This window comes from Brienomyrus brachyistius, chromosome 6, assembly GCF_023856365.1.
Source record: "Brienomyrus brachyistius isolate T26 chromosome 6, BBRACH_0.4, whole genome shotgun sequence".
Taxonomy (NCBI): domain Eukaryota; kingdom Metazoa; phylum Chordata; class Actinopteri; order Osteoglossiformes; family Mormyridae; genus Brienomyrus; species Brienomyrus brachyistius.
In genome coordinates, this window is record NC_064538.1 from 4,789,763 (window position 1) to 4,803,206 (window position 13,444).

General features: G+C 43.8%; 1 protein-coding gene across 1 annotated transcript; it reads right to left on the minus strand.

Annotated features, from left to right (window-relative positions):
• Positions 1–163: 163 nt before the first annotated feature.
• On the minus strand, positions 164–8,744 carry xpc (xeroderma pigmentosum, complementation group C). The gene is made up of 14 exons (XM_049017834.1): positions 8,416–8,744; positions 7,323–7,592; positions 7,146–7,233; positions 6,707–6,791; positions 6,054–6,211; positions 5,812–5,932; positions 5,413–5,502; positions 4,281–5,027; positions 2,484–2,644; positions 2,214–2,295; positions 1,628–1,759; positions 1,342–1,511; positions 922–1,015; positions 164–800 (listed from the first exon to the last, which is right to left on the minus strand). The coding sequence occupies exons 1-14, from the start codon at positions 8,522–8,524 to the stop codon at positions 504–506; spliced, it is 2,604 nt and encodes an 867-aa protein (XP_048873791.1). The 5' UTR covers positions 8,525–8,744; the 3' UTR covers positions 164–503.
• Positions 8,745–13,444: the final 4,700 nt, after the last annotated feature.

Consider the following 13,444-nt stretch of genomic DNA (forward strand, 5'->3'; position numbering starts at 1 on the left):
AATAATAGCTGACCGAATAAACAATTATATTGGAACCGTAGAACTGTAGTAGAACTGTAGTTCTTTAAAGGAAACATTAATTCATACTTTCTAGTCTTGAATCCCTCCTGACCAATTTCTCACCACTGGAACAGCAACAAAAACCACACACACGTCCACAGACTTGTTTTTAGAAAAATAGTTTATATTTATACGAAAATGAATTAGCTTGTTCTTTCTAAACACAGCTGGGCACATATCAGTCAGAGGTATATGCAAGATCCAAGCAAAAGGGCCTGATAGATGATTTCCCAACATTCAACAACTTACCGAGTCCCGACAAAGAAGTGACAAAAGACGAGAACAAAGATGAGACCACGGCTAGTGTGCGTAACCGCGTAAATCATTCATTACAGAGAGATCGTTCCGTGGCTATAAGTGAGAAAGTCAGATTTCAGTGTAGGTTACTGCTTGTGCATGCTTGATACCCTCAGAAATGTGTATGACACCAGTAAACAGCCACTTCACATTTTCTCAAATGGGAACAGGTGTTTCTCTTGTCCTCTTTTCTCCCTCTTGCTTGCTGCTTTTTGCCCTGAAGTGACTCCCTCCTGCTCCTCCTGTCGGTTCTGGGGCCAGGAGGTTGCCAGGTCCACTGCAGTGGTTTGAGATCCATCACCCTCTTCTTCATCAGAGGAGAGCCCCTCTGGACCTGCTGTTTGCTCCTTATTTTTGGCACCATAGCGCCGCTTCAACCTCTCCCTGATCAGCAGTCCCTTCACCAGCAAGGTCCAGTTGGCCAACACCCTCTTCTCCCGCTTCTGCAAGACACCCCCAAGCTCCACGTTAGAAACAAGTGCACAGACAAGACAGCATGTACACGCGCGCACACACACATGCATGCACACGCACACACACACACACACACACACAGGAAGTCACCTCTCTCTCCTTCTTCTCCAAGATCTCCTGCTCATTCTCCCAGGCAGCCAACAGAATTTCCTTATGCTCCTCACAAACAATGTAGCCATCATTGCTGTAAGAACAGGAATATACTGTACATAAGAAGGAGTGTACAGCTCCACATAGCATAAGGGTCATCAATCACCAATTGATCCCCAGGCATCAATCCGGCCGTTTTAGTGGTCTGTGAATTTTTTTGTAGGACATTAACCAGAGCATGGACATGAAAATGTTGGGTAGCCCTAACAGTGCATACCTAACAAACATGTGCCCATAGTACTGGTGTTTTCTAATCACTCCAAGTCACATTAAAGTGTGTGAGAACATGTGCGGAACTGTGTGTCCGAGCGTCATCCCCATAAAAATAAAAGACTGGTATGTCAACATGGCTGGTCTTACACTGGATGCGAGAAACCACCATGGAAGTCGAAGCCAGTGACAGCGGCAGCGCAGTCGATTTCCAGCTTGCGGGCAACTCTGTGTAGATTGGGCAACCGCAGGTGGACACAGCCCACGGGTAACATGCAGGGGCGAAACATGTACACGTTCCCGTAGTCATTACGGGGAACCTAGTGTAAAAAAAAAAAAAGATACATTACGTCCCCAGATGCACATCCAACACACTGGAAACAGGACATTCACTTAAAAGCAAGATGGCTGCCAGGTGCATTCTGAGTGTCAGTACCTTGCCATCTACAGCCACAGGGGGCTGGTACTCCTCTGTCTGCCAGGGGCCAAACAGCGGCAGGTCGTCAATGTCTCGGTTCTCAGGCACCAACCTGGCCTTCCGAGAACGGTTAGAGAACCCTTTTACCATCTGGAATGGGGGGGGGGGGGGAACAAACAGGACTATCAGCATTAAATCGCAGCATCATGAATGACTGTATTAGTCGAACATCTTAACCCAACTAATTTTGGTAGGTTTAAGAAGGTTACTGTTTGAAACTAAACTGAATTGGTTAATATAGCTCATGGGAGTTTGTTCTGAGGACAGAAGGAAAAATGATCCAAACAACTAGAGAAGGCAGGGCCAACCAATCAGATGTCTTGGTCCTGCCTCCTCCAGTTGCTTGGACCCACCTCCTCTACAATCTGATTGGTTATCTCTCTGATAGTCTTTTAGTCCAGAAGGAAAAATTATTACAAAAGTTGAAATCAAGAAATAAAGTATTTTATTCATAAGAGATTTTACTGAGAATCAGTGATGCAAGACAATCTGTCGAAGACACACACACAAGCTTGCGCAAACACACACATGCGGGGGACATTACTTTGTATGGCACCTCCCCCAGTCGCACCGTCCGTGCCTCCTTAAGCCAGGTGTCCCTTGAGTGCAGCGTGTGAACACAGTCCCTGTGAAGGTAACATCCTCAGGACTCGATTCAAGTACAGACTACACTCACAGTCCAGGTTCACAGACTGGACGACACAATTCTACACCATCAGTCACTGCAATTAACACATCTACAGAATAGCCGCACACTTAAACATTGACTAGTGCTGCGGAGAGAGATGACTTGGAGGAGGAGGATTGTGGGTACCTGGAGTAGACTGGCTCTCCCCTGCAATAGCCCAGGATGGCAGCAGTGGGCGGGTAGACAGCCTCGTATTTCAGCAGGTGTCTCTTTAGCGCATACAGGGGGTGGTTTTTGTACTCTGTGACGGCAGTTGGCAGCGGCTTGTCCAACAGCTTCGCCTGGAGCTGGAGCAGAAGGTAAAGATTGCAACAGTGTAACGCTACATGCCTCCGTACTGCTTACCTTCCAGTTCATTCGACGTTTCTTTCATTTTGCCATTTACACTGCATCATAACGGCACTGTGTTTTCTGTCACTGTAATTATACTACTGTAATTACATAAATACTATAAGTACTATAAATACTACTACATATTGTGTTTCACTGCTTTGTTGAGCTGATGGCCATTGGGCCAGAAATGTATTATCTAATTCAAGGCAGAGTTTAGCTTAAAATTTAATACATTTCAGACTTGCATTATTGACCTGCCAAAAAAAAAATAAAATAAATAAAAAAAAAAATCGAAAAATTGTCCTTGCCAGGGAAATATTTTATTACAGTTTTATCTAGACATCGTTATCAAAAGGAGCACCAAAATCCAACAGGAGGCATCTGCCAGCATCTAAAATCAGGAAGATGTTTTTATCTTGTACACTTTGACTTACAAATAGCCAAATCAGTATCTGTGGGATCTTACTTCCTATGGTATCTGGACCTATCTCAATCGCGATTACTTGAGCTGACCATGATTATTCTGAATGATTGTGAGAACCGTTTCCATTCATCTGCATCAAAACAGGTGGACGAGACAGAAATGTCATATTTCTATTTCGGTTTCCACATCGTTTTCTACCATGTAATGTTTGTTTGACTGGTGCTTGTGTAATAATCATCATCTCAATGCGCTTCTGAACTGATCCGTAGCACGTGTCACTGCAGGATGAGTCAACCGTGGATGTGAGTCGTGCATGTGCCAGTGTTGAAAGCCAAATATCAAAGCAACCAAAAAACTAAACCTGAAAACTATCTACGAGCAAGCCGAATACAAAAAAAAAAACATACATGTCCAGTTCCCATAAGGGGCTTTGCCAGTGCCAATACAGAAAAAGTCAATCAGCCATTTTACGAAAATTTACATAAATACATGAAATGGGCTGTAGCTTTCTATAACTGGTAAGGGTGCAGGTTTGGCCGATGGTTCAAATTCCTTTATTACTTGGACAGTTTAACACTGTTGACTCAGATCAGCAGTGCACGCACGACTCAAATCCACGGTTGACTCATATACTGTATTGATAATTGTCAGGTTTATTTTATGGACTGCTTGTGAGCGACTCCCACCAGCCCAGAATGGGATATTCAGCCAGATATCCTGGTTTTGCATTCCGTGTGCTCTGCATTAGGGCTGTCTCAGTGCGTGTTTATGGGTCTGATTTAGGGACCCCGGTCGCGATGGGGTGACCGCCATATTTCCTCGATGGCTGCCAATATTTATGCTGCAGCCAAATCAGTACATTACGCCAAAAGGGGACAAAAAACACAAACCAGAGAATTTATGTTAATTTGTCCATTTTTTTTCTGATCTCACTGACTGGGAGTGATATGAATTTGCTGGAAACAAATGCACAATATGCCAGACCTCATATTTTGGTTCAGGTATAGCAAAATACCAAGTAACAGGAAAAAATAAAATTTTATGATGGCGACAGCTGGAGTGGAATCATTATGCACTCCTACATTTATGTAGGATCCAGTCCAAGATGCTGAACGGCAGGACACTTTACTCTATGTCTAATGACCCCCAAGGTCAGAGCCTCTCACCTCCTGGTCCTCTCTTTGCTCTCTCTTCGAGGCACGGGTACGGAAGCTGTCGAGGGTCTCTTCCCACCAATCCTGATCCACGCGACGTTTCCTGGATGTCGTCATGCAGGTGGGGTCGTATCTGCAGCCGAGGTCCTTCAGGCAGCTGTCCCCATCCACGGCCAGCACGTAGCTCAGGGGCTGGGTGGCCCGTTTGGAGCAGAGGAGCGGCTTGCCCACGTTCCCCTGCTGGACGTCCAGACACACCCATTCCCCCGCCTGCTCCAGGTACACCTCTAGCCACTCGTCTTCGCCCTTCCCCTGCTTCCTCTTGAACTCCATCAGTACTTCCTCCTCGTCTCCCCCTGTGTTTCGGCTCCTTTGGCGTCGGGAGGTCTCGCTCTTGCCCTTACCCTTGCCCTTTTTGTCTGCTCGCCTTGCCGTTTCCCCCTCAGAATCCTCTTCTTCTTCAGACACTAGGAACTCCTCTTCCTCACTGTGCTCCTCCCCCTCACTGCTCTCCTCCTTGTAGCACACCTTGGAGGCGATGCTCCGTCGCTGGTTGTTCTTGGGTCTCTGTGTTGGTGTGGTCACTGCTTCTGCTTCCTGCTCCTCCACATCCTCCTCCTCCTCCTCCTTCTTCCGCTGCCTCTTCCCACCTCGCCCTGCTCCTCCAGCCCTGCCTCCTGCTGACCTCTTGGTCCCTGGTGAGGCCTTTGGTTCCTTGGGGCTTTTCTGGGGGGTACTGCCTGGCGATTTTGCTTTGTTCTGGAACACAGAGTTGGCTCAGCCAGTCTCCCGTACACCCTGACCATCTCGGATTTAAGTATTTCAGACTTTGCACTGCAGCACCATAATCACTGTGTCAGAGACCTTAAGATTAAGATGGAGGGAACCTGAATGTGGTAAAGATGGGATTTTTTGGTGGCCCCAGCAGCTGAACGAATCCTCTAAATAGTCTTTAATTAAACTTAACCCAACATTATATGCTACACCAAACAGCTCGATTCGTTTTTGTTATCTGTGCCTTGCTATATATTGTTTTGATGTGGGACCCACTGCAAAATCCTGATGAATTTCCAGTGTGCAACAGTTGCAGGTTAATTTTTATCCGTCATACCAATAAATGCATACAAAGCGCACGAAGGATTACCTTCGCAGGGGGCTCTTTGAGTGGGATGGGCTGCAGGGAGAGTACCAGACGGCAAAATAAACGCAGCGACCTCAACACGATGAGGAAGAGCTGCAGGGAGGCATGGCCACAAATGACAAAATGACACAGGAATGAAATGGATGCTAAGTGAGCACATATTCCCATATACACATTTGAAAAGCATTTAAAAAGGTTTATTACTAGTTGTTGATTTTCCATAATGCATTTCCCTTTACGTTTGACCCTGACCAGTATAAGTGGTTAGAAGATGGATGGATGGATTTGACCCCATTTTCTAGAGATACTTACAAGTCAGTGCAGCATATAAGTACATAAAGTGAGAGACTACACAGCAATGCTATTTATGGAATACAAAAAAAAAAAGAAAACACTGCTTACGTGAGTCATTTCCTGGTGGTCTCGAGCAGAGAGGGACCCTAACCTCCTCTCCAGGATCTCCCGGGGATTTCTCTCAGGCTCCTCAGGGAGTTCCGGGGTCAGAGTGAAGGTGGCTTGAAACCTGGGGGAGAGGGAAGGAGGTTTGACTGAAACGTACGTGGAACGTACGCGAGCGTTCCTCGCTTGGAATGGTTACTCTCGGCATGCCGCGATGCAAGCAGCTGACCGGTCCCGACGTTTACCACTTCAGCAGGCCACAGAGAAAGGTGGTGTTCAGCTCCTCGGGAGGCGTTGTGGTGAAATGAGCCGGCAACAGGGACAAGGCCACGGCCAAAAGGTCAGGGTCACTGCACAGCCGGCTCCGAAACATGCCATTGGCCACCAGACAGAGGATGTGGACCTACAGGTAGTGTTGACAGGAATGGATTGTGGTAAGGAAAAGGATAATATCCACAAGAAGCCAACAGAAACAGATGTTAACAGAAAAAAAGAGACTTTTAAAAAGCCCGGACTGAAGAATAATCCTAATAATCCTTTTTACTTAAGGATAGATTTAAGGGTTTATATGCACATCAATTAAAAATGAAACACTTTTCTGATCATTTGCTGTGATGATTTGAGTCTTTTTTTAGGGTTACTCATGAATATGACTGATACACAGACAGGAGATTATTCTTTATTTCTAACACGGTTTAACAGTGAGAAAGCAAGGTGTCGATCAAGGGTAGGCGCCCCTAATCCTGGAGTGCTGGTACCCAGTGGGTTTTCCATCCTACCTTACTGAGGAACCTGCCGGATACTGGAACCCAAGCATCAGAGTTGCCTTTCCCTGGTGTAGACAAAGCAATAGGAAAGACACCAAGAGAAAATCAGGCCGACTGTCATTGAAACCTACCTTGTGCATGTCCACAAGCAGCTCTTTGTTGAAACGGTTCACCATCCGCCGCAGGTAAGTCTCAAACTCTGCTTTCCTCTTTTCCCTGAGAAAGACAGACGTGTTACAGTTGCCATAGTGGCACAAGTCTCCCTCAGAATATAGGTAGGACCTTATGTCCAAAATATTCCTGTAAGTTGAGAATTCAACAACATTTCTGGAGTTCTTCTTAAAGCAAAGTTGTACAGAAAGACTACTTTCTGAAACTTAAATAGTTATAAGTAAGTACTTCATTAATATAGAACATTGAAAACAAATATCACTCCTTCACAGAAAATCTAACAAAAATATTCAAATTTCAAGACTTGTCTTGCACGGTAAACCACGACTGGCATGACAGCCAGCGATTCAGTGTATTGATGTCAACACGACCACACTGCCAAAACGCAGGCCCATTCACCTCTTCAGTCTTTTCGCGGCATGTTCTGGGGCCTCAATTTCAATCTCCACAGGTTGAGACGGCACCACGCAAGACGTGTCTGCCAGCTCTGAGGGAAGAAGGAGTGGTTACAAAATGCAGCCAACACACAAAGGCACACCCACCCTGCTCGACACTGATCAGCACATCACCCCCCACCTTCCACATCTTCCCACTCTTCCTCCTCGTCTTCGTCACTGCCCTCCCCTTCCTCTTTCTTTTCCACCTTCAGTTCTGCAGCTTCACTGTCAGAGTGTGGAGCAGCATCTCCATCTTCATCATTGTGTTCTTCATCACTTATGGTGATAAAGTCATTCTGGAAGTATTTGCTTGTCCGTTGACCTGGTGTGTTATTTTTAGGCTTGGACTTCTTAAGCTTGGTTTTTTTGGTTGGTTTATCAGCAGATATGACACATGCTACTTCAGTGTCTGAGGGTACAAGAAAAATAATAACGATTAGTAAAATAATGCATTTAATTAGTTAACATTTTTATTCAGAATAAACATAGAAAAAGAAGAGAAAATGGCTACTGTTTTGGTTCAATAGTCAAGACCATACATCATAACCTCTTTGCTACTCTTTGTTAGTCTCTAATATTGGACATTTTTCTTATTCACGAATTATATGAAGTTTCTAATTATACATGTAATTTGATTCATAATCTAACCACATATAACCAGTACACATTAAGTTGTTTCGGACCAACGTCCCCTAGTTAAATACCCTGAGATCAGAGCTGGATTGGCCATCTAGCAAAAGTTATCATGGGGACCCCCCCAGCTCAACTCAATTTACCGTGGGGACCCTAAAGCCCTGATCAGATGAATCCCAGATCAACCTGCCTGATACAGTCTGTGGATTTACGTGAGGAGAATTCCCACAGATAACAATGTAGGGCATAGTACATTTATGAAGGGGATGGTTTTGTCATTTTTTCCTCACGGGGGGACATGGTACCTATGTGCATTCCATTACAAGACCTGTATACACATAAATTTGTTATGAAGTTCCTCTAAGTTTCACATCAGCAAACTAACGAACCTAGAAGGAAGACAGCTGCATCCTGAATGAGATCAAAAACTCAATAAAACTCGCATGTTTACTGCTGTCATGCAGCTGACACACATTTCACGAAAAGACGTCCGTTGTATTCCAACATAACGTGCTTGAATTACATCGGCTTCTCTGACATCCCTATATTACAATAAGCAGCGATATTCATGCTTTCGTTTAAGACCCCTATTACAGTACCTGCTTCGTTTTTGCACTTTGTTCCCTTAGTTTTCGCATTCGCCGCCTCTTTCAGCTTCTTTGTGTCGACTTTAGGTACAGCACCGATCGAGCCTTTGCGTTTGGCCATTTTCCCAAAGAAACACAACCGAGGAGTAGTTTAGGCAAGTAAAAAGCAGAGGTGGAGACGCTTTGAATTTTAAAACCACAGACTGCAGAGACAGGACACAATTGCCTGTTTAGACAAGTTGTGTGAGATGCAGCTACCGCGGTTACTCGGCATTGCAGCTGGCGGAGGCCGTGCAGGGGAGACCGATCTCACGTCACATCCATTTCCGTTGTCGGGCATAGCAATTTTACAGGGTGGTTCGGGAAAGATCATTCATATTCATGAGAGATGCGTTACCTGATTGGCCAATGAATGCCTTAGATTGGTTCAGTGACCAATAAGATAGCTTTATTTATAAATATTAATAACTATTTCCCTGAACCACCTTGAAGAAACAAAACGTGCACGTCCCTGGGAGCACGTTCACTGGCCAATCAGGTAGCTTCTCTCATGAATATAAATTAGGTTTTTCCAACCACCAAAACGAAAATTCACGTCCGAGACAGCGAAGAAACGCTTTAACACCAAGGAAAGAAAAGGAAGATAGTACCTCCGTGTATCTCTTTAATACAATATACCCAAAAATATTTTCTTTATTTACAAAATAATATTTGATTAAATAATAGATTTCCACTTGTTCTCGCTTTTCCAAATTTTCACGTCTGTGAGCATAACGCTTAGTTTTTATCAGTAAACAAACGATTAAGGCCCCTTTAGCTTGATATTAAAGTGTATATTAACGTAGTATTAAACAAGTTTCGTATTATGTTATGAAAAGTAATTGCATCCATAAACGTTAGTATAGCTGATCGTTTACTTTATACATTATTGTGTATGGCAATCTCAGGGTAAGCAGTTGGAAGATGGATTCGTGCCAATGGTTTTTCAGTAGGTTTTTGTATTCTTCCATCCACCCTCAGCCGCTTATCCGGCACAGACTTGCAGTGAGCTTGAAGCTTATCGTAGGAAGCAGAGGACACAAAGTAGGGGACTCCCTTAATGGGGTGCCCGAATAGGCTGCATACTCCAGCACTACAGAAGTTTGAAGCATAAAAACAGCAATTCAGCTACCAAACTTTGCCACACCTCTACAGATTATGAAATGAAGCCTTCACACTAGCACTTCACATAAAGCCATGAGATATCAAACCTGCAACCAGATGTTGCAAATGTCGCACTTTCTTACACTTACTTACATCGAGTCATTTCAAATTTCATATGAAAGAAATAAATTACATTTCAGGTTCATCCCAATCTTTTATTTCAATAAACTATTATTTTCATGTCCAAGTGAATTTCAGTGAAGTGCCCATTACTGTGGCTTATCGCGTTCACAAGATAATTTTATCTCAACGCTGTAGGAAAAGGGCGCATGTGACCTTCAGTGACACCCAGAGAGACAGGCTGGGCCAAACATCATCTCTAAATGTTCAGAACGTGAGTCCAAGTCTCCCAGTTGCATGGACCACAACTGCAGGCAGGCAAAGGGGCAGGATTCAGGGCAACAGACACGCAGGGGGGCAAGCAGGGGGTCTACAGTTTATTTAATTTCTCAGAAAACATCTTTGTGCAGAGTTGATGCAGAGTTACTTGGCAGTTTCAGTTATACAGATGAATCATTTATTAGACCAATTTATATTAAAAACACTCTTGGGATTTGAACCAAGCTTTTGTCTATATATGCCCAAATGTTGCAGGATCGGTCCAACCTCCAGGATGACCTTTCGCACTTCCTGTTTAGTCATCGCCCTTCCTTCTCTCCATACTGTTCACCTACCTCTTCTCTTCTGTGATCCCTGCATTGGCAGCCGTCCTGCTAATGGGAAGGAGAACAAAATGACATATAAATAAAATTATAAATCTGGCATTCAGCGGACACCTATAGGTGACCCACAGGGTTCTGTCTTGTACTTTATTAAGGATATAGTCATGTCTTTTTCGAGAGAAAATAGGAAGATGTAGCATTACTCTTCAGGTGGTTCTCTCTGTTTCATCTGTAAACGCATCAGTGAGGATTATTCAGAGTTAAAATATTACAGCCTAAAGAAATAAACATCACGATATCGAAATTTTGGTCAGATAACATGAGGTTCGGTGAAAGATAGTTTTCATTACTTTCATGTATCGTTCAACAGCTTATCTGGTCAGAGTCACAGTGGGACATGGAGTCTATCTCAAACAGCATGGTGCACGATGTGGGGGTGGGACTGGCACCCCCTCTGGGGTGCCAGTCCTTGAAACGGCACATGCACTCTCACACAATGGGTAACCAATTTGCCTAACTATGTGCCTTTTGAACTGCCGGAAAACAGACATGTAACAACATGCAAACATGCAAATTCGTCACACACAGATCAGGCAAGATTGAAACGTCCAATCTTGCAGGTGCTATGCTCTGTGCTACCATGCCGTCCCTCGTTAGTTTCAGAACTGTGCATTTTACATAGCGCTGTTATACTTAAGAGAATTTTTCATTATCTAAACTTTGATTCAACCCTACGTGCAATTCTTAGACCATTTTTTACAGGTAATGTTGCAATTTAATTCTCCATGTCTAGAAGCCCAAACTATAGTTTAACCAGAAGCACAGTTTGACATAAAGATTATGTAACCTGTAAATCAACTGACAAGCACAACTTCATTTTTTTTGTACATCACCTCCCTTAAAAAAAGCGAAAATGTGATGTATATATCCTTGAAAATGAACAATGTTTCATTTCTCATACATGCTTACAAAATACATAAATAAGGGAATTCAGGATGAGGGGAACAGTACTGTGGAAATATCCTTTGTTCGGTTTGCCATATAAATAACCCCTCGATATTATAGACGTTTAAGGAGTGACCATGACAGTGTGTTTCATGTTATACAGCTTGTTTTATTGTGTTTGTCTGTTCTTTTCCCCTAGACACGGGGCCAGCTCTTGCTATTGGCAGAACAGGCAGCTGTTTAGGGCCTCTGATTTACCTGCGTTGTGAAGGAAGTGAAATGACTATAAATTTTCTTGGTAGGAGGGGCTCACAAGAGGAAAAGACAGATCGGGCCCTGGGTAAACGATGACACTGGTATTACATCTGTACCTTATCTATTATGTGTTCTTATTAATAATTCACTTTATCAGCCGATAATCCTGTAATATAAGGTTTTTATTCTTCAGCGCTCATGAAGTTTTACAGCCCGATTCTTGCTAAAGTTATTGCCGGTACAGCAAACATAATTCTGACACTATGTTTATCCTGACTGCAGCGGCAGTATTTCCAGAAATAATCAGATTATGTGGGTGGCTGTGGCTCGTAGCCTGTGAACTAGGACATGCTAAATGACATTTCTTCGGGGGTCTCGGTGCGTGAGCATGTCACAGCTGGCGGAAAGTGCAGATTACACTGCACCTTCACGTTTAGCCTTGAACCGCACTGTAGGAAGAAGAGCAACAGCGGTCTGGTGCAGTGGACCCAGATGTAGCCCCGGCACACAGTAATTCCAGAATGAAATTCATGGAAGAACATCAGCTCAGTGTCATGCATGTGAATACATGTGCACAGGTGTATCTGCTGGTAAGACAACTGAGGTTTCTTGGGGTCAGCGGCTGAATGCACTGCCGACCGAGATAGTTACAGCCGGGGTATGCATCTTTAGAAGGCTGTAGGAAAACCATTGCAGGAAGTTTTTGGAAAGGGGTGGGGGAGAGGGATGCTCCGTGATTGGCCAGTTCGACTGGAACACAGTGCGCTGCATGGCTTCCATCCCTATATGAGCCCTTATGACAGTCAGATAGGAATAAAAAGCCATACGGCGCAGTGTGCATTGAACAGACCAGCTGCCAATGAACACATTATCCACCAATCAGCCTCCGCTACTTTCAACGCCGTTAATTCCATTTAATTTACTCCAAGCAGTATTTAGCCTGGTAGGTTACCTGAAATAATACCTGATGTGTCATTGTTGTTGCTGCTGTTGTTGCTTACTGATGCTCCTATTAGCCTTGAAATAAACAATTTTTCGTCGTTTCAATGCGAAGTCGTGCAATGGCAGTAAAGAATTCTGACACCTGCACTGACGACAAACACAAGCGAGACAAAGTTGCACTGATAACCCAAAGCAGATTACAGTATCACTGTCTGTTTTAGATGAGACAAACGTAAGTAATTTCAGAGTACATGATGTAAGAAAGAACCTTGTTTATGAAGTCAGTGACAGGTATGTAGATGACGCTAACTCTGATTTACACCTGAAAGCCCTAAGAAAGATGACATAACCTCGCTATCGCGATTTTTAAAGCCAAACTGGGAAGAAAAAACCTGCGTGCTCAGCAGCCATAAACAAATGAATACCACCCCCACCCCCCAGGGTAAACCCGAGGCGATGCATTACGATATGAGACCCTCTGTGGAATCCCGAAGCCCCCTAGCGGCTGGGGAAGCTGTTACAGTATTTATAGATATTTATGCAAAAAAAGTTTCCCAAACAAGCATCGTACTTCGACAAGGACACTACATATCATAATACTAGTTTACTTCGAGAATACTTCCAGGTACGGCTCTGCAGTTGTTTTTCCATTTGCAGAGCTATGACACACAACACTGCAGATCGAGAAATCAACGTTAGCATGGAAACTGCGATATATAAAGAATAACGCAAACACTATAATCGGCTGACAGACCTTAACAAACAGCAGTATCCTAAAATGTAAATCGTGATGGAAATATGCTGATAAATGCGTAAGCAGGGAGATCAGCTTGGAAATTTACAGACGTCCTGGTATCCCGCTGTTCCGCCTGTACAGTCACAACCACAAAAGTGAAAAAAATATTCAAGACTTAGTCTAACTCAATTATTTTCTATCCGCGTTACTGGTTAATGTACATTATTTTATGGGATGGTTTCAATATTACAAGAACAGCTTCTGGTTTTACCCCATTGTAACTTCAATAAAAGCCAAG

What these genes read in the sequence shown, in the direction of transcription:
- xpc (XM_049017834.1), bottom strand. Translation starts at nt 8,524, where the DNA reads ATGGCCAAACGCAAAGGCTCGATCGGTGCTGTACCTAAAGTCGACACA. An exon ending in AGAGTGGGAAGATGTGGAAG is followed by an intron (nt 7,234 to 7,322) that starts GTGGGGGGTGAT and finishes TTCTTCCCTCAG; the next exon opens with AGCTGGCAGACACGTCTTGC. An exon ending in GCCGCGAAAAGACTGAAGAG is followed by an intron (nt 6,792 to 7,145) that starts GTGAATGGGCCT and finishes TGTCTTTCTCAG; the next exon opens with GGAAAAGAGGAAAGCAGAGT.